Raw genomic sequence first — 20,824 nt, forward strand, 5'->3', positions numbered from 1 at the left:
GATCACCAGCTTCTTACCCATTTTTACCCCATGACAGTGCTTATTAATTAACAATAGGGAATTTACGTGAAAAGCAAGTTTGGTAGTTCAGCAGCGGCACTCACAGAGATAAGCTGTGTGTGCATGTGCTCGCCGACTGTCTTACATTCACTTAGTCTGAGTTCTGGGGGGAACTTGGCACAGAACCTGGCAGAGCCCTCGCCGAGGGCAAGCTGGAACCAGCTGAGAAATCTCTGCTCTAGTTCTGCCCCCTCTCCCCCCCCTCCTCCTCCCTCCTCTTCCTCTGCTGTTATTTAAAACTTTTTAATGTAAATATTAATATGTAAATCATTAAGGTATATTTGGAAAAAGAGGGAAGTGGGCATCGCCGTGTCGCTGCGTTGACGTTCCGTGTGTGTGTCCGTGTTCCTGGGTGGAGACGGATCCGTATAACTTCATCTTCCTGCCCGTGGAGAGCTGGCCGTGTCCACGTGGTGTCGGACCTGGCCTGGGCGTGGGTCCCGTCGTGGGACCGTCCCCGTGGGGCAGGACGCCCCTCCGCGAGGACGGAACTTGCCAGTCAGCTGCACCCGTGTGCAGAAGGCCTGGTGCCGCTGTCCTGAGCCCCACTGGCTTAGATGACACTTGCTCACTGTCCTCCTGTCCCGAGCGACCAGCTAGCGTGTCTGCTGAGTCTCAGAGTTTCTAGGATGTTTGTGCTGTGACGTGTGAGCGATGCGGTGGCTACTGTACCACCGGGGCTGACAGCGCACCCCAGGGTGCGTCCCCTGTGCAGGCGGGTATGACACACAGACGCAGCCCCACCTGGAGGTGCTGGGGCAGCCCACAGAGCTTCTGTGTGGCGTCTTCCAGAATCTGAACAAGTGCATTGTGAAACGTATTTGCTAAATACCAGCCGTTTCCTTCCCTCGTGTGGAGACAGAAGCTTTTCTTCGACCGTCATCCTGCAGGGTTTTGTTCTGCAGCAATACCTTCAGGAAAGTCTGACAAACAGATGCTTGATTTCTTCTGGCGTTTAATTTCTCCCTGTAGGAAATCGGAGGCCATCCCGAGGGTGTGTTTCTTTCTAGTTAAGCACGTCCCACATGCACCTGCATGCCTTTTACTCCTGTTCCAACAACGACACGGACAGAAGCAAAGCGGCCGGTGCGGTCGGGGACCAGGGGCCTCGCGAGCAGCACCCTAGCCCCAGGTTTCTGGTCATTGCAGGCCTTGCATTTCTGCATCTGCAGGAAACAGTGGGAGAGGAATCTGTTTTCAGGGACAATTTGGTGTGAGATACATGGGCCCTCAGTTGTGTTTTTCAGCCCTGAAATCACTGTTGAAAACCTGCACCAGCACGGGAAATGCTCTGGCACTTAGCGCACTGCCCAGATACGGGGTTCAGGGGCTGTTTCCAGCTACTGTCCCTTCTTCCAGCTGTTCTAGAGCCTTGGTCAGAAGCAGCTCACTCGACAGAACGTAAAAGCCAAAGCGTCTCTGTTTCCTTCACGCTCTGGATTCAGGGGTGGTGACGGAGCCTGCTCTGCACGGCTCCTCAGAGGCGGAAGGTGTGTTCTCGGGAGCAAAGAGACTCCTTCACTGCCCTCAAGTGGTGCCAGAGGAACTTCGTGTTGAAATCACAGAACTGGGGTCTTGTGTCTCCACTTCTGCACAGAAGCCAGTCGCTGCGGTGAAAGAACAACCCAGAAATCAGCCCCGCGTTCACGGGGGCTGCTCGGCCGCGGGACTCACGTGTCCTGCCCGTGAAGTCTGACGCGGGCGCGGCCCTCGGCCCGGGCCGGACATGCCCGAGGGCGTGGGAGCTGGTACCGTGACGTGGGGGCGCGTGTTACTGATTTGCCCTGAATTCCGCTTCCTTTTCTTTCCTACCCTGTAGGTCAAACTGTGCTGAAAACATCCGCAAACACATCCTGCACACGGGCAAGCACGAGGGGGTCAAGATGTACAACTGCCCCAGGTGCGACCACGGGACCAACGTGCCCGCGGAGTTCCGGAACCACCTGAAGGAGCAGCACCCCGACGTGGACAACCCCGACCTGGCCTACCTGCACGCGGGTGAGCGCTGAAACGGCCCCGTGAGCGCCGTGGCTTTCGTGTCACTCGGCACGGTAGGGATTGTGCTGGTGTCCACTTGCCAGTATTTGTTTAAACGTAGCAGCCGGCGTGACCGTGTCTTCGCGACGTACAAGGCTTGTAAGAAGCACACTCGCGCATACCCCACTCCCCGCGAAACCGGGTCTGTTCACGTCAAGGGCAGACACGGCACGTAGTCAGCCCAGGATGACAGAGTTAGTGACAGCAGGTGCTTGAAACGCGGTCGATCTGAAGCAGCAGTAGTTGTTTGAGCGTCATATTTTGGCTAATTGATAAGATTTTAAATTTTTTTGAAAAATGTTCATGATTTAAAGGGTAAGGCCCTATCCCCTGTACCACCATCATCTGGTGAAGCCTGAGGAGGGCGCAGGGCGACCCAGATGGGGTAACGTGGTGCCACGCAGGTCCCAGGAACCAGGAGGGACCGTCACCTGGGCTTTAGGGAGTCTTGGTGGTGGCAGAGGCCTCTCAGATCACTGTCGCCTCGTTGGGTTGGACGTCAGGTGCTCTGGAAGGACCAGAGATGCAGCAACAGCCACAGGGCTGGGCTCACCGATTCCTGCGGCCCAGCCTGGTGCTCAGTGCACAGGCGAGGCCCTGGTGTTGTCTCGTGGGTGGCACAGCCGGGCGACGGGAGTCTCAGGGTGGGGCCTCTCTGAGGAAGTCTCACCCGCAGGAAATTTAGAGGGAGTTCTGAAGTGTAGCCCAGACAGAGCTGTATTCAAATAATGCCGGTTGATCTAGGGGCTGTTTTAAGCAGGTGCTTTGGGATCAGTTGGAGCTGCATTTAAACTCTGCTTTTCCCTTTCTTTATTGGCTGCATGACCTCGGGGAGGCTAAGTCCATGAAATAACCTCGAAGACACGTGGTGGTGTCTATTTAAAGGGTTACTGGGGGCATTTTAAAAGAAAATGGCTGTGAAACTCTTGGCACGATACTGCCGCGCCTCGCGTGGTGGTGATGCTGGAGATGTGACAAGAATGTTTGAGAGTCTTGGGAAATCCCACCCAAAATGCAAGGCTCCCTTTGCAGAATATGTAAACGATATTTGCTCCTGGAACGTCTACGTTAAAGGAAATAGAACTTGGGGAGTAATCTGAGCTGGAGTAAAATGTTCTGAATACATTTGACACTACCTGCATGTAAGCTTATTATCTGTTTTCTTCTGATGTGTTCTTCCACATTTCTCTGTTTGTGCTCATATGATGGACTCTCCTAAGACATTAAGGTGAATGTCTGATTTGGTCATCTCTGTTGCATCCAGGGCTTTTTTTGGAAAACAAAAACAGAAGTCAATACTCTGTGTTTTGGTGAGGTTGTTACTGAAAAGGTTTTGCACTAGACAGTTTATCAGCTTTAGTTCACAAAAAGAAAGTCAAATGGAAACATCTTACTGCCATTAGTACCTGTGGTTCTTTATTAAGATGACTGCACAACAATACAGGTGCCAGAAATACTGCCTACAAGGTGATGCTTCAAGAAATGGCCACACAAATGGTCTACATTGACGGTGGGCTGGCAGCAAGGCACCGTTTTCATGGTGGCATCTCTGCACCTGCTTCTCAAGATGCAGGATTAGCGTGTTCTGTCTCCCCTTCCTTTGCACCGTTAGACATTAAAAGTGGGTGATTTTCCCAAAATAAAGTGTCTCTAACTTTTAAATGAAGTAAACACTAAAGAAAGGGGGAGGAAGCTAATTGCAGACCGAAGAAACACACTCCTCTTGTTGTTCCGCACAGTTCGGGCTGCTTTGCTTACACCGCCGCCGCCGATGCGAATGTTACGTTTTGAGAAATCATTTGTATAAAAATCTGTTTTAGAAAACCCATCCTAGTTTCCTTGTGTGGGTGCAGTGCTCTTGTGCACAAAATCCTAGTTTTCTGTTTATATTTTTATGACAGAGAAGTTAGAAACTTTTTCTACCTAAATCGGAATAGCATTCCTCAATGAAATCCATGTGGTCCACGTGGGGTGCCACGCCCTGGGTGTGGCAACCTTGCTCCTCAGTAACATATTTGTTTTGATAAACTTAGCTCGGTGAAGAGGGAACTTTAAAAAGGCAAAGGTTTTAGACTGCCTTTTTAACCTTATAATTCTGAATCACCTGTAATACATGTAAGAACGTGTGACACACGCCTTCCTCGATGTGAAATAAGCTGTTGAATCAGGTTGTGGCTGCCCCTCCGCCTGTGAGGTCTGGTGGAGGAACCAGGTGCCATGGGTGATGTGTCCCTGGAGGTCCGTGCTGTGGACAGTCACGTGGTGGCGTGGACTCTCTGGAGTGGTCAACAGCCAGTCCTGCAGAATACTGGTGGCTGCTTTGTCTGTGGTCAGCACGGTTAGTGTGCTGGAAACCCTGTCATCCAGGACTCAGGGAGCATACGATGCAGTTCTTTTAAACCACCCAAAACAAAAGTCACTCAGGACCTGACAAGGCCGTAGCACGTGTGTCGCACACCAAATGGTCTTGTGAGAAGGGACATTAAACAACAGCGACAGGAAAGGTTGTCAGTCATGTCATCTGGGGCATTTTCAATTTTAGTTGAGGTGATATTTGGCAGTGTACATGTTAGAATAAGGTATTTAATTTTTTTGGAAGACTGTTCTGTAGAAGAAGGTGCTGCTAAGATTGTGCGCCCACATCAAGGCGACCCTGCAGTCTCTGAAGCCGCTCCTCACCGTCGCAGTCCATGTTTCTGTGGGCCTGGCCTGGCGGGGAGGTTAGCGCAGCTCTCATCCTCTGCAAGCTTGGAACCCTGCGGGTTCAGGGTTCCGCTCTGTAGGCTGGGGCAGCGATGCGTCAGCCCCGTTCCCCTGGGATCTAGAAGAGCAGTGCAGTGAGTAAACTGAGGTGGTGGCGCTTAGCACCCATGGTTGCCCAGGTTTCTTCTCTGTTTGCTCCTGTGGATAATTCTTTTTTTTTTTCTACTCAATTCTTGGGAACTGGAAAAATGGTCTCGATACCATTTTTCATTTTGTCCTCCAGAGAATTAAAGGCTGTATGTGAGCTCCAGGTCTGGTTGTATCTTTTTTTTGAAAAACAAGATACAAGTGGTTATTTATTTTTTTTTTAGATAAAAGTGGATAATTTAGAAACGTAGTATTTGATTTCCAGGCATTTGGGGATTTTCTCATTATCTTTTTGTTAAGTATTGAAATAGTAATTAATATAAATTGATTTCTAGCTTACAGCTTTTGTGCTTACAGACCATAGTCTGAATTGTTTCAGTTCTTTGAAATTTGTCGACACTTTTTATGTCCAGCGTGTGGTGAGCTTTGGGAGATGTTTGAGACGTACTAGAAATGACGGGGCTGTTCAGTGCTATATTCCGTGTTCCCTGTGTGTCATTTACCGCATTCATTTCCTGTTCACATTGTCCATATTCTTACTGATTCTTTTTTAACGCTGGCTCTATCAGCTGTGTTGGGGAGGTGTATTAAAGTTGCCCCCTATGATTGTGAATTGTCTTAGTTTTCTTTTTAATTCTGTTAATTTTGGCTTTACATATTTTAAAGAGAGATCACTGGGTACTTGGATCACGTTATACACATACACACATATGATAATGAAAAACGTATATGTATATATAGTCCCTTATAATTCTGAAATTCTCCTTTTCATCTGTAGTAAGACTTGTTGCTGGTGTGCTTCAGGCCGTGCAGCTATACCAGCTTCCTTGTAAATAGCATGTGGCTGCTTTCTGTTTATCTGCTGCTACTTTAATTTTTTACTTGAAATAGCCTTTCACTTTATTATTTATACTTAATATAAGTATTGATATACTCATCATAGTCAGAAACTGAAATTACACAACTGTCCATCAAGTAGAAAGTAGTCTGCGTGCTTGTGTAATGGAACACCCTGTGGCCGTGAGAGCGCGGTGGTGTGACTGAGTCTCACAGTCGCATCGCCGCATGAACCAAGCCAGACAAGAAGAAGTATATTCTGTATGATCGTATTTTTTATTAAATATAAAAACAGCCCAAACTAATCTGCGGTGCTAGAAACCGGGGTCTGTGTTCCCCGGGGCAGCAGTCGCGGGGCTGTGGGACGGTGGTGCTGGTTCCAAGTCTCATCCTGGTGTTGGGTCACGGCTGTGCTCGGTTGGGGAAAATTCCTCAGGCTCTTCTGTGAGTTGTTCACTTTTCTATATGTACTTTCTTTTGGAGCAGGATTTCCTTACCCCCTCAGTTTCTAAAGAGGCTCGTTTAGGTCCACTCTGGATCCAGTGTGATGAGACTTTACAGTTACACTAATCCCCACAAAGCTGACATCGAATTACAAGTGGCCAGAATTTTTTCTGTCATTGGACATTATGACTGTTTTCTGTTTAATGAAATCCACTTCATCTCAAAAATGCTTTCTTTGAGCTTTATAGTCTGAGCAGGTGTACGTCTCCCATCTCTCTTACCTGTGGATGAGCTTGGTGTTCAGTCACTACACCTTGAGAACGAATTAAACACACTTGATGTTTGCAGTACAAGTGGCCTTCAGTTGGACTTGGGTGGCGATATCTCAGAAAACTTTAAAAACCACAGGGACCAAGGGAGGGTGGAGAGAGAGACGGCGGAGGACAGGGCCGAGGGGCGTGTGCCGAGGCTCTGCCGATGGGGCCTTTGAAGAAGGAGATGCTTGTTGTCTCAAATTCCAAGTGCCGGCCTCCACGGGAGGCCTCTGCAGCGCCGAGAGGGCTTGCCGCGGAAGTCAGGCTCACCGCGTGCGGGCAAATGCGTCCTGGAGGGCCCGGGGCTGGCGTGGCCGCCTTCCCATCACGCGGGCTCTGTGCGCAGACCACGGGGCTGACTTAGTTGTCTCCTATTCTCCTCTGAGAAACCGGGCTTTAAACATAGTAAATGTTGATGCGCTTTCTAAAGGCAGTAATCACATGGCGTTATCTTTTTAGAGGAAATTTAGCATTAAGTGATGGCATGATGTTTTCCCTAATTACCTTTATTTTTCTACTGTCATGTTGTTTTTTATCATATTTATATTGATTTGATTTCATCAGTTTTGTATATGAACACTTAATCATTTGTAATATACATTAGCTTCTTGCCTGGGCAGTGTGAGAGCACGTGACTCTGTCTCCTCTCTTCACAAGTGGGAATTTTTATATTCTTCTCTGAGATAGTCGGTTTTTAAATTCTTTTTAGCATGTATTATCTAACTGCATTCCATAGCATTTTCCCCTTACCCAGTTATAAGAATAAGAGTGAAAGTTTGACTCTTATCAAAATTCCAAATCCTTTTTCTTTCTAACAGTAACCAGCTCAGTACCATTTAAACTGTACTTCACTGGTACCTTTATTCTGTCCAAGTGCGTCCCCTTGTCCTTCGGCAGAGTACACTTCACGCCTCTGAGCCCAGTTACTCGGTCTGTCGCGGTTAAGATCAAACAGACAGAGCTTTTCGTATCTTAACCATTCCTTCTCATTTAGCCGTGTATTCAAATTTCCTAACATAAAAGATTTTCTTCACCATTAATTAAGAACACTAGCGTCCCGATACATGGAGCCTTGTGGAACGCAGTCTTTTCCCAGATTCTTTGGCCCTCTATTTTTAACCCCGGTGCTTTCGTCCCCTTTTGTTAGTTGGGTGCCCCGACACATGTCATGACTTTTTATACAATAATTCATTTTATGAAAAGGTCCAAAAATCTCAGAAAATCCTGACAGGTTCTCATTGGTTCTCCCTTACATAAACCAATTATTACTTCAACCTAAAAAGGAACGAAATTTTTTCTGACATGATTGCCTTTGGTAAATCCATGCTGACTCACTCCTATTAAATTGTACTTCTCCAAATGTATCATTAAGCTCATCCATAAGTATCATCTCAAATTTATTTCCTAATATAGATGTTAGACTTACAGCTCTATAATTTTCAGCCTCTCCCCTCTTTCTTCTTAACCTTCAGACTGGATCCCTTGTTTTCCAGTCTCCTGGTACTTCACCACTTCACAAAAGACTTCCTAAAATAATTAACAGTTCAGCAATTTGATTCTTTAACCTCAGACATCATCCAGGGGTTAATTTACTATTTTTCTTAACAGATGCTTAATGTCTTTGTTTCTTTCAAACTCCTGTCTCCACACCCAGGTGCCTTCTGTAAGGCGGCGTCCTCAGTGTCCCTCGGGGTGGGCGGATTCGGTATTTTGTGAGCTGGCCTTTCCCTCTGCTCTCTCCCTCACTCCTGTTGGAGTCCCTAGGTTTAGAACTGTCTTACATGCTTTGCAGTCATTGGGTGAATCGTGTCAAAGCTGTATTTTCCCATCAGTGTGCTTTTTTTTTTTCCTGTAATATAATTGCCCTCCAGGATCATTTCATTTGTGTGTTTATCAGTAAATGTACTGTTAACTGATAAGTTAAGCTAATTCTGCATTCTTCACCATTTCTCCTTTATTGAATAATATACTGAAATAGGTTTTTTCAGAACTCTCTAACTATACATTCTTAAGTATTTTAAAATTAATCTGCTTAAGAATAAATATGTTCTGTCTAACATTTCTTCAGTATGTCTAAAAACTTCCTTTATTTGCTCAACACTGTGGAGCAGGGTTAAGGAAAGCTGCCACTGTGTGTCCATCTGGTCCACTTTCTGCCGCTGACAGTCCTCCGAACTGCAATGGACATGGCTCCCTGTCTTAGATGGTTAGTGTGCAGGACAGAAGCATGCTGCCGTTTTCACCCAGCCACGTTGTGCCTTTTCAATTACAGAGAAAGAAAGAGGAAGAGTAGTAAGAGTGTCTGGGCCAGACTTTTCTTTAGGCCATTACATCTTCAAAGCAAAATTCTTGGTAGGTGTTATTCCCAATTTAATGATGTTTAAAAATGGATCTTCAGGAGGTTAACTTGCTGACCGAAGTTCATGCCTGTTTGTCTTCAGGAGTGTTCCAGTTATATAATCCTGCATGTACAGGAGCTTAAAAAAAAACCGGCATCTATGGGTTAGTGTAATTCTTATCACAGAAACCTTCATATTTTGGAGTTTTAAGGCATCAGATAATGTGAAAACATGCACGAGGAGGTAGCATGTTACAATATAATTTTAAAAAAACACACTAGGGCACGTGTTTTCACAGCTGTGCATCTGCCCGGTAGAGAGCTTGGCGGATGGCTAGATGGATGGATGGATGGAGTCAAATGGCCTAGATTTTCGTGTCCTGCCTCTTGTCACTGAGATGTGTGACTTCAAGCAAGTCACTCAGCCTTCTGTGTCTGTATTCTCAGCTGCAAAATGAATAATACTGTTTAGCCTTTTTTTGAATATGAGATTCAAATTAAATAGTACATATGAAAGAGCTCTGAAAATTATTATTGATACCTGGCTTTTTATTGATATTTTAATAGTAAGAAAGTAGAAGGAAAGGACTGGAATGATTTTTTGCATTTATTTCAAGGTATTAAGAGTAATGAATCTCATAACTACATATGTGTATATGTGTTATGTCTGTAATACATATATTAATAGTCTGAGCATATATCCAAAGGTAAGGCTAGAAGAGGTCTATGTAAAACTTTTTCTCAGCACAGAAATTTGTTATTTTAATTATTTCTCTTCTTTGTATGTTACTTACTGTACTTTATTTTTAAAACTATTTTTTAAAAAAGAATATGATCCTGAAATAGTGTTGTTTCTAGTGTATGTTTTAATGCTCTGTCAAGTCCTTAATGACATTTACAACATTTAAAATAAAGTCAGAGTACACAGTTAGCTTTTATTAGTAATACCTGATAAAATTCACTGAAAATATCTGAAATTCACTTCAGTCCATTCAGTTAGTCATTTTTGATGGGTCTTGAGCCTTTAGAGTACTCAGCCTCATCCTCCAGCCACATGATCTTAAAGAGAAGTTTTAAAGTGATGCTTAATTTTTTTTTCAGGAAAAAAACTCTATCCTCTTCTTTCTTGGGAGGCCTTACTCAGTGTGATTAGCCTGTATGATTGGAGCCACATTGAAACTTTCTCCCAGGCTCCTTTCCTCGCTGCCACGAGGTTCTCCGGGCACATGGAAGTATGATTGCCTCATCTGCTGGCAGAACTGTGATCTTATCTGAACTGACACTGGCAGCATTCATGAACTGAATTCTGAAAGTTAAAATAGTTAAAAAAAAAAAAAGGAAACAAAATTGTGATCTTATCCCCCACCTGACAACTTCATTTATCAAAATTTTAAGGGGAAAAAAGTTGATTGTGGGAAGTTATACTGGGGGCAGTATGATTTTATCATGTAATTGATGTGGCTTTTATTTTTATACAGACCTTTTATCAACTGTTTAATTCAATATAATTTATATATTTAAAAAACTTACACACTCTCACAGCATATCTTTACCCCAACTAAAATGCGATTTTATATGAAGGTGACAGGGTACGTGTTGACATGTCCTACTGCTGACACTGCATAGCAGGTTACTGTCGCCAGTGAAGCCACTTAGTGAAGAATAGCATTGCAAGTTTTTCAAATTATGAGGAAAAATTAGGTATACTGTTTAATTAGCTTTGAAATTTAGTTCTGAAGATGTAAAAATGCACATTATTATTAATTTACAATTCATTTATTTCTATTTTTAGTGAGGAAAATGACCATTTATCAAGTTTCCCTTGTTTTAAGTTTTTATTTTGAAATAATTTTAAACTTTTAGAAAAGTCGCAGAAAACTGTACAGAGAATTTCCATACATCCTTTACCCAGCTTCCCCAAACGTTCGCATTATGGTAACCACAGTGCAATCACCGAAACCCAAGACATGAGCACTGGGACGGTGCTATTTTCTAAGCTACTTTCTTTTTTTTTTTTTTTTTTTTAACATTTTTTATTGATTTATAATCATTTTACAATGTTGTGTCAAATTAAGCTACATTCTTTATTCAGATTTCATCAGGTTTTTCATTCTGCCATTTTTCTTTTCCAGAATTCAGCTCAGGAACCAACATGCCCTTCTGTTGTTGTATCTCCTTAGTGTTCCCCAGTCCGTGACAGTTTTTCCGTCTTTCATCGTCTTCCACGACCTTGACGCTTGTAAAGAATACGGGTCAGTTATTTTGTAGGCTGTCCCTTATTTTGCATTAGCCTGATGTTTACTCATGATTGAGGTGAGGTTTTTTAAGAACTCGCCAGAATAGATGTGCTGCATTCCAGGGGTACGTCGTGGCAGATGATGGAACCTGGATTGGTTGAGGAAGGTGGTGTCTCCATACTTCCCCACTACAAATTTACTGCTTTCCCTTTTTAATTAATACACATCTCAGGGGAGATATTTTCAGATTATGCAAATAGCCTGTTTCTCCTCAAGCATTTGCCCACTAATTTTGACATTCATTAGTGGATCTTGACTGCAGCAAGATCTGTGGCGTTCTAATGGTCATTTTCTCTTTTCCTCATTCCTTCTGCATTTAATTGGAATTCTTCTTTAAGGAATATCTGTCCCTTCTCTCCCAATTATTTTTTATTCTATTAATTTTTATCAGTATGGACTTACTTTACTCTGTGGCTTGTAATCATCGTTACTTATCTTCTTGCTCAAACTGCTTCAACTTTGGCCATTACAGGCTCTTTCAGGCGGACCCCTATGCCCTTTGACGTGCCTCCATCCATTTATGAGCATCTCTTTATTTTCTGGCACTAAAATGTGTTCCAGGGTCACCTGTGGTTTCTCTGCCCTGGTCCTAAGATCAGTCTGTCTTTCAGGAGCCTTGGTTCCTTTTGCTGCGGAAAGGTATTTAGAAACCAAGATACGTACGCTGTGTGTACTTACTGCTTCCGTGCACCCGTTGCTTGTCAGCCTTCTCAGCAGACAGATGCTGCACACTAACCCCTGCGTTCTCGTAAACATACGTTGTTTCATCTATCCCGAACATAAATTATCGTAGACTTACATATAAAGACTAAAACTATAAGACCCTTAGAAGAAAACATATAAACAAATCTTTTGTGACCTTCAGTTATGCAGTGGTTTCTTGGATATGACACCAAAAGCACAGGATATATAAGAAAACAATAGCTGAATTAGGCTTCATTAAAATTAAAATTTTTTGCACCTCCTTTATATTTTCTTTGGTGAAGTATCTTTTGAAGTATTTTGCCCCTGTTTTCCTTGGGTTATTGAGTTTTGAGAGTTTTTAATACATTTTTTGATGTAAGACTTTTGTCAGATATGTATCAAATACTTTCTCTGAACTGGTGACTTCTTTTTTTTCTCTTTAACAGTGTCTTTCACAGAGAAAAAGTTTATAGTATTCATGAAGTCTAGTTTATTAATGTTTTTCCTTTATGGTTTATACTTTTGTTATGGTCTCTAAACACTATTTGCCTAACTCACGTTACCAAGATTAACTCCTGTATTTTCTTCTAGAAGCTTTATGCTTTCACATTTTATATTTATCTCTCTGATCAAGTCCAATTTTGTGTAACATGAGGTATATAAGTCAAGGTTCTTTTTTTTGTTTGTTTGCATATAGATGTCTTATTTTTTGAGCAATATTTGTTGAAATATCTTTTTTCTATGGAATTGCCTTTGAGCTTCTGCTGAACATCAGTTGGTAATGTTTTTTTGAGTCCATTTCTTTCCTCTCTATTACCATAGCAATTTCTAAAATTAAGCATACGTGGGTTTTAAATTCTATCCTTAAGTTCCCGGTAATTGGATGCCTGCGTTTCCCTTCAGTTTTAGGTGTCCCGTCTCTTCACTGCTCTGTGGTCTAATGTGAACTCGCTGAGAGCCTGTCTGAGTCGTCACTGTTTAGTCCCCCTGAATGACTTCCCGAGGAGAGCTTGCTGTACCTACAATTGTTATAACCAGTCATTCAGAAATCTTATGAACAAATAAAATGAGATATTCATTATTTACATTCAAAATAAAGTGACCAGAAATTCTTATTTCTTGATCCTTTATATAAATAAGAAAAGACTTTCACTTTTTGCTTATAATAATTCTCCTCTGATTAGCTTTGCCATTATTTTAAATAATACTCACCAATGTTGTATTTTGTATTCATATTTTTCTTACTAGCTAAGAAATCCACTTAAATATTGCTCTATCATCTCACACCCATTGGGATGGCTGCTATCTAAAACAAAAAAACAAAAAACAAAAGAAAGAAAAGAAAAGAGCAAGTATTGGCAAGAGTGTAGAGAACCTGAAATCCTTAGGCAGTGCTGGTGGGACTGCAAAGTGGTAGGCTGCCATAGAAACAGTAGAGTGGCTCCTCAAAAAATTTAAAATAGAACTACCATATGATCCAGCATTTCCACTTCTGAGTGTATATATATCCAAAAGGAATAAAAGCAGATCTCAAGGTATCTGTTTACCCACATTCACAGCAGCATTATTCACAACAGCCAAAAGGAAGAAGTAACCCAAATGTCCATAAATGAGTTAATGGATTAAAAAAATGTCGTCCCTCTGTACAGTGGAATGTTATTCAGCCTTAAAAGGGAAGGAAATTCTGACACCTGCTACAACATGGATGAGTCTTGAGGACATTATGCTAAGTGAAATAGGCCAGTCACAAAAATAAATACTGTAGGATTCCACTTAAATGAGGTACCTGGAGAAGTCAAAGTCAGAGAAGCACGAAGAAGAGTGGTTGCCGGGGGCTGGGGGCGGGAGGAGGGAGATGTTGTTCCATAGGTATAGAGTTTCACTTTTGTGATATGAAAAAATTCTGGAGACTGATTGTAGAACAGTGTGAACGTACTTAACACCACTGCACCGTGCACTGAAAAGTGGTTAACGTGGTAAATTGCACATTGTGTGCATTTTACTATAGTTAAAGTTTTTTTAAATTACAAATACAAAAAATCCCAATTAGCCTCGTCTTACGTCTTTTCTGCACATATCCGTATTAGAAAATATTAAATAGGTAACTCTGCTGGTGGGAGGTCATTAGGGAGGGGAGTTGATTGGGATGGAGAAAATGAAAATGGGGACGTTAATACAGAAATTACACTAATTGGCTTGAGACTCTAAAATTAAATAGACCAGAGAGATGTTATATGACTCATGCTAATCAGCATTTGAAATGTATTAATCTTTTGAATAAATTTGCAAAGTTTATTTTATTCAGGAAAAACATGAAGGAGCAAAATATTTTAGCTTATGGACATGCTCACACTTTGTTTTCCCGTTTTTCCCTGTCTCTAAGTAAGGTTAAAAACACTTATATATTCTTTTAATAGACGAAAATCCATCATGATAAAGTAGTCACTTAAATCACCTAGCAGCTTTTACTGTGGCAGAATATAGCGTAGGCCCAACTAGATAAAATAGTATTTTGATGGCTGGGCTAGAGTCGTCTTAAAAAGCTTTGCTCAGACAGGTTCACTCGTCACAGCTGTTAGTGCCATTTGCTGAGGAGCGTGTCAGTGTGATTGGCAGGAAGTCATTCTTTCATCTTGTGAAAAATCGTAATTTTAATGTATGCTTAAAATAAGAAACCTGGCATAAGTGATTTCCTGTTTATAAAGGAAAAGGCAAGACTCTTTTGCAGTGAGTACAGATTAAGTATTAATATGGCATTGAATATAAATTTTATTTTTTTAATTGAGAGAGAACTCTTTTTTGAGGGAACTACCTTTTAGAATTTCCTCCACCTTTGTTGTCTGACTCACGAGGTTAGAATGAATTATAATACCAGGTTCTTTCCAAATGTTGGCCAAGGACAGATCTGGATTCTGTTGGCTTAAATAAAGTCTGTCTCAAAGTCATGAAATAGATCCTTTTGCATCCTGGACTAAGGTTTATGTCAGTTAATTTCTTTTTGTGATAAATATCTTGGAGTGATTAAATCAGTTAATATTTGTCAAGTGCTTAAAGTAGTGCCTGACATATGTTAAGTGCTCTATAAGTATTTAATTAATAAAATATTGAATAGAAATCACTCTCTGTCTTCTAGGTCCTTTTTAATTGTGCCAGTAGGTGTTGCTCTTGAGTGACAAGGGTAGATACTCTGAGTTATATTTTATGTGAATGTAGTGACCTGCACTGTCAGCATCACTTGCATATTCATGTTTATATACCCTGTTCTCTTGATTAGAAACAGAGACTGTTTCTTATAAATAGATGGTGTGCTTTAAGGACTTCCATTGGGATAAAAGGACAGGAGACATTTAAATGCCCAGATAGTTCTCTTGAAATTTTAGAATACTGTTTGGTGGCATTACAGTTGGTTTCAAAAAAAGTTTATTTTTTAAAAAAGATACCAATTTCATGATACTTGCTGCTTATCAGCCCATTAAGTATCATATTTTAACATTCTTTATCTTAGTAACTAAATATTTATTGAATCTATTGACATTTTTATAGAGCATCCAGTCAGCACTGAACTATGGTACTTCTTTGGTATTTTACAAATAACCCATTGATATGATTAGGCTTTGTTAGATTAATCTTGATATTCAGACAGAGAACTTCATATTTAAATGAAGGCTGTCCTCTCTGTCCACTCTGGAGTGAGTGCCAGACGCAGTCCGTCAAGCCCGCATTTAATTGTAAGCACTCTTGTCATTAAAGCAAGTGTTAGAAGTAGGTTTTGCTACAGGGACGGAAAAGTGGCTGTAAGTTTTGCAACTCAAGAGTCAATGAAGATGATTAATCTGAAGTGCAAGAAGGCAAACTGAAGAGTGCTTGATTTTGAAAGAACTGAGGAGTTAGAGAGGCGAGGAGAGGGGACAGGCTGGACGCTGAGAGGCAGAAGTGGCCCTTCAGGTCAGGAGAGTGATTATACCGGGATCGAGTTGTAAAGTTGGATTGCGTGGAACATGGAGTAAAATGCGGAGGATCAAGAGAAGGAAGACAGGGAGGGCACTTCAGAAGTGGCTGCATGAGGCCAGAGGGTGTTTTCTATTTGTTTTCCGTCAGTGTTATTCTAATGTATCCTCTTTGTCCATATTTCTGGCCTTTTCCCCCTGTACATAATGAAACAAGTTTTTTGTGATTATGGTTTTAGATCTCATGAATCTTTTACCAAAGAAGTCATTTTGGTTTTTAGATGTAATTCTGTAATAGCACTTAATATATTTTCTTTTTTCACCTCAATTTCTCTATCTGTGTCTAAGAAATTGTGTTCAAAAGACATTTTCAAGGTGTTTTAAGTTCCATTTGAACATATCAAATTTTTAAATGTCTTTTTTACCTTGAAAAAGACATCTGGTATCCAGGGCTATGTATTTTATTATTTATGGCAGGATCAATTTGGGTGTGTTCATCTTCTAGGCATTAAGATGTCAAGATATGCACCTATTACATTAGTATGTGTAATCATTTTCACTCAACATATAAGAAACAACAGTTTATCACCATGATACAGATAGAATTGAATGCACTTGGCCTAAAGGGTTTGAGTTAGAGCTGAAGGTATAGCCTGTACGTTTATGCAGGCATTTTGTCTGCGTCTTCGTATTTGGTCACACTCCACTTCCGTCTGCTTCTGGGATCATCAGTGCCCTTCTGAGTGAGCCCGGAGCTTCCACACAGTGAGGGACAAGACGGTCCTCTCTGCCCGACCCACTGTTCTACCTCCTGAGCAAACCGAAGTTCCTGCAAGGTTTCCTCGGGGGCGGGGCTCTTTCTTTATACTAGGGCCCCTTTCTCTGATGTGAATTCTTATGTAAAACCCCAAATCATAGAATTCTAGAAGATTGTGATATGATGATCCCAGTTATAGGACGGTGCTCTGTAGAGTCAGATTAGCAAGGCGCCAACCAATTGCAGAAATACAGCCCTCTGACCTTTCTTTAGTAGTTCCAGATGTTAATGAAAAGCATTTTTGCTGTATCTGGTGATGACTTCTGAATCATATCATCGAAAAGTTAGATCAGTAATTTTTAAACATTTTAAATGGGGAAGGTCTTGTAAGCTTCCTTGAGTTCGTGGCATTTATATTCTGCCTCTTAATGTGTGGCAAAACACATTCTTAAAGTTCTGAAGTGAGTAGGAATTTTCCTTGAGGATTTGTAAGTGCTCTTACGTTGAGACCTGCTGGCCTGTCACCAAACAAGCGCTGGGCCTTCCTCCCCAGGAAGCGCCCCCACCGCCCTGTGCCGGGCGCCAGAGACGCAGGCGTGAGCGCGAGCTGGGCCCTTGCCTTAGTCGAAGTTAGTTATTTAGTGGAGAATAGACATTAATTAAATAACGACACAGATAAATACCTAGTTACTGTCTCTCTAGGAAAAGTCCAAGATGCTTCGGGAAAGGATCCACGCAGGGCACCAGGGAGGACCCCTCTCCTCCGAGCTCAGGCTTGAAAGGGCGAGATCGGCAGCAGGACCTTGGAGGCCCCGGGACAGAGGGAAGTGGTGGCTCCGCGGCGCTGCTGGAAGCCAGTGTGCTGCCGTATTATTTTCCAGGTTTATTTAGGCCTCTTCGGCCCCTTTCACGATTTTTTTTTTCTGTTCGCTAGAGCATAGGAAAGTTTAGAAAGTAGCATTGAATTAATTCCATTTTATTCTAAATAATTGGCATATTGTATGTAATAATAACAATTTCGCATGAGCACTCACTATTTACCAAATTATTAGGCTGTTTTTAAGAGTATCATCTCATTTGATTTTCAGAACCACCCGATTCTACTCTTATCCCCAACTTAATGGTGAGGGAAAAATGAGGTGAAAACGCTGACGCAAACTTACGAGGCTAGTAACGCGGTGCGGAGCCGGCCACTGGCTTCAGTGTAACCGCTCTCCTGCTGCTGTTTTATGCTAGATAATTGACTGTGTTATATGTGATATTTGGATTAAATGTCACCGTCCCAGAAGTGTTGTATCAGGCAGGGTTCGATCACAGAAGCAGGACCGTTTTTAGTGCTACAGGATAAGAGATTTATTATAGAGATTAGACCTTTCCTAATTGTGAGAGTTAAAACCTTAAAAGTGGTCCTAATGGGATGAATTCAGTTGTATATATGAAAATCCACTTTAAACCCAGAAGTTTTAAATGTGTCTGCTGTATTTTATAGACATCACATGTTGGATTTTCTTTGCAAAATACTGCTTTTTGATGTACCAGGGAGATGGTCAGTTAGATTGAAAACCAAGTCAAGTTGTGAAAATTTAAGAATGCAACTAGGTTTAAGCTAGTTCTTAAAATTTCACAGGTATTTACCTTCTCTTAACACAGACTGTGGGAAAAAGGGGTGTGTTTATTAAGGTTACACTCGCCAGGTCTGGAAGCACTTGCTCCATGGTGCCCGCCGCTCGTATGTTACGCTCTTATCTGCGTAAGACTCATATTCAGAGCTTTTACAATGTGCTTCATGAATAGGTTGTCCTTTTAATTCATTTCCTCTCTTTTATCCACTCTGGTAATTTTTCCATTTGCTTACGAATGGGCCACGTACAATTCAGAAATCTTTCCTTTCTCCTTTGGCTGTTTTTTGGTTTGTTTGGTTGGTTTTTTACGACCTTTGACCTTAGAATGCATTTATTTCTTATGTCCATGCAGTGATGATAATGCTTCTGATAGTCCTTCCACAGGCATGGTGAAACCATCCCCAAGTGTAATGCTTTCAGCACAGATAGGTTACCTCTGTTAAAGGTGTGTATTTGGACCACAGTACTACTTGGCTAATTTTCATCATATGCTTATTAAAAGTATAAAGTTTAGATTTTCTATATCTGCTACCTTTGGGTTGATTTCCGGGCAGTATCTATTAGAGTGATTTTTTCCACCTATTTCTTGACTCTGCGATATTAACCTTTTTTTAACTAAGATGCTCTGTCTCTTTGACACATAGTATGCCCTCCTGTTTTGTCTTCATTTTTTTAAACCTTCAATCATTTTTTAAAAATTTTGTCCATTTACTCATGTACCACTTCATTGGTACCTTTCAAATGCTAAATACTGTGCCATTTATCCTCAGTCACCATGCTGAGTTTTTTTTCTGTCCTTTTTAATATTTAGGTTTTATTGGATGGATGTAGATTGCACCTTCTCTAACTGTGTCTTAAATAATTGCCACTTAAGGGAATTAAGAACTACAAGGGGAGGAAAATGCTGACCCATGGACTAAGCAGAGGGAGAAAACGTTCCCACTGGGTCCAATTTCCTGAGAAGGACCATCAGGATAGTGGCTGGGGCCTGAAATTATGGTCGGAATGACCTCCAGAAAATGATAAGTTCACAAAGGAACTTGCCTGTGTTTGCACCACGCAAAACAGGGGTAGGTAATGGTCGCCCCAGCGAAGACAGCCAGCTGGCTGCCTGTCCTTGGCCGGGTTACAAAAGCCCGAGGAGAGAAGACAGTCCTGGGACCACAGGGACGCAGGGGACACTGCAGGATAAGATGCGGCCCGGGGCTTAGTACCAGCGAGTCTAGGAGCACCTTTGACCCAGAAGGGGAGGTCAGTGATGTGTCTCACGTTCCACACATGCCTTTTTGATCATATATTATCTGATTGTTACTTTAGGGCAAAATTTTTATTACTTGTAATATGTAGGCATTTATCTAAATATGCATACCTAAAACATCCTTTAGACTTTCACACTCTAATTTCTCTTACACTATTTTTTATTCTGTAATCTGGACTCTTGAGAGTGAATATACGGAAAAATTGGAATGGAAAGATAAGAAAATTGATCTTCGTTATTGTAATTAGATCTTTATATATTGACAGTCACTATGCTGTTTTCTATTCAAAAACAAAATATAAGGTAACAAGTAGATTCTTTATATATAATGATGTTCAGTAGCTCAATAATCATCTGACTTCAGAAGACCAAGGTAGAACTATTAAAACAATTAATTGTGCTTTCGGAATCTTTTATTTATCAACCTCAGACACTTAATAATTGAAGTGTGAAGGAGAAAGGCAAAGAACTAGATGTCAAATAATTAATAAGAAAGCCATTATATCTTTGTTGCAAAAATATTCACATGAATTGCATTTTTATTTTAAATTCTTACATCGTCAAGTGATGATGAAGACAAACTTCATAATATTTATATAACCCCAGGGTTACATAAGACATGAAAACCAGAACCAGAAGGGGGAAAAAAGTAAACAAAGTTTCACAATCAATTATGAGAAAATATTTGCAACACGTAAGACGTACAGGATTAATATACAGTTAGTATTCTCACAGAAGGTCGCTATTCCTAATTTACAGAAACCTTCCTCTGTCTTAAAAAGACAAACATGAATACGCATTTTAAGCTGCAGGTTACCAGTGAGTATATGCAAAGATGTTTAACCTCACGAGTTGTCAGGACATCAAAACTGTACGCTGCCGAGTTTTATCCATTGGCAGAAACCTGAAAGGTGGAGAATGACCCAGTGATGGAGCATGTGTTGGAACATTGGAAATCTCATATATTACTGGGGAGAACGAGTTGCTGAAACTCTGTTGGAAAGTAAGCTAGACATGCTTTCAAATTTTAAAATGCACATACCACTTGACTCAGCAATTCTACAAGTAAGCATGAGTCTCATGGAGCAGATGACATCCTAGTGTGTAAGGGCAGTAGTTGCTGGTTGTAACAGCCAAGAACTGGAAACCATGTGAATGTCAGGAGGGGACTGGTCATGCGGCGGACGAATATGCAGCTGTTAAGAAGGAACTGATGTGCATGTGTGAATATGACCGTGATAGGTGGTCACATGCAAAAAGCAAACTGCAGGGTAATGTGCCTGCTAGGACTGTTTCTTCCCTAAAAGGGGGTGGAACATCCGGCATGTATACAAGCATGCAGATAATCTACAGCAAACTGTCAGCGTTGGCCACCTCAG

At 41.6% G+C, this 20,824-nt stretch overlaps 1 protein-coding gene across 2 annotated transcripts in view; it reads left to right on the forward strand.

Moving 5' to 3' along the window:
- ZNF407 (zinc finger protein 407) overlaps positions 1-20,824 on the forward strand; it is a 365,189-nt gene that overhangs the window by 246,608 nt on the left and 97,757 nt on the right. For both annotated transcript variants that reach the window (XM_074355228.1, XM_074355229.1), the window contains one exon: positions 1,880-2,058. In XM_074355228.1, the coding sequence (XP_074211329.1) occupies positions 1,880-2,058 (179 nt within the window). The remainder of the gene's footprint in view (positions 1-1,879; positions 2,059-20,824) is intronic.

Source organism: Camelus bactrianus, chromosome 30, assembly GCF_048773025.1.
Source record: "Camelus bactrianus isolate YW-2024 breed Bactrian camel chromosome 30, ASM4877302v1, whole genome shotgun sequence".
NCBI lineage: Eukaryota > Metazoa > Chordata > Mammalia > Artiodactyla > Camelidae > Camelus > Camelus bactrianus.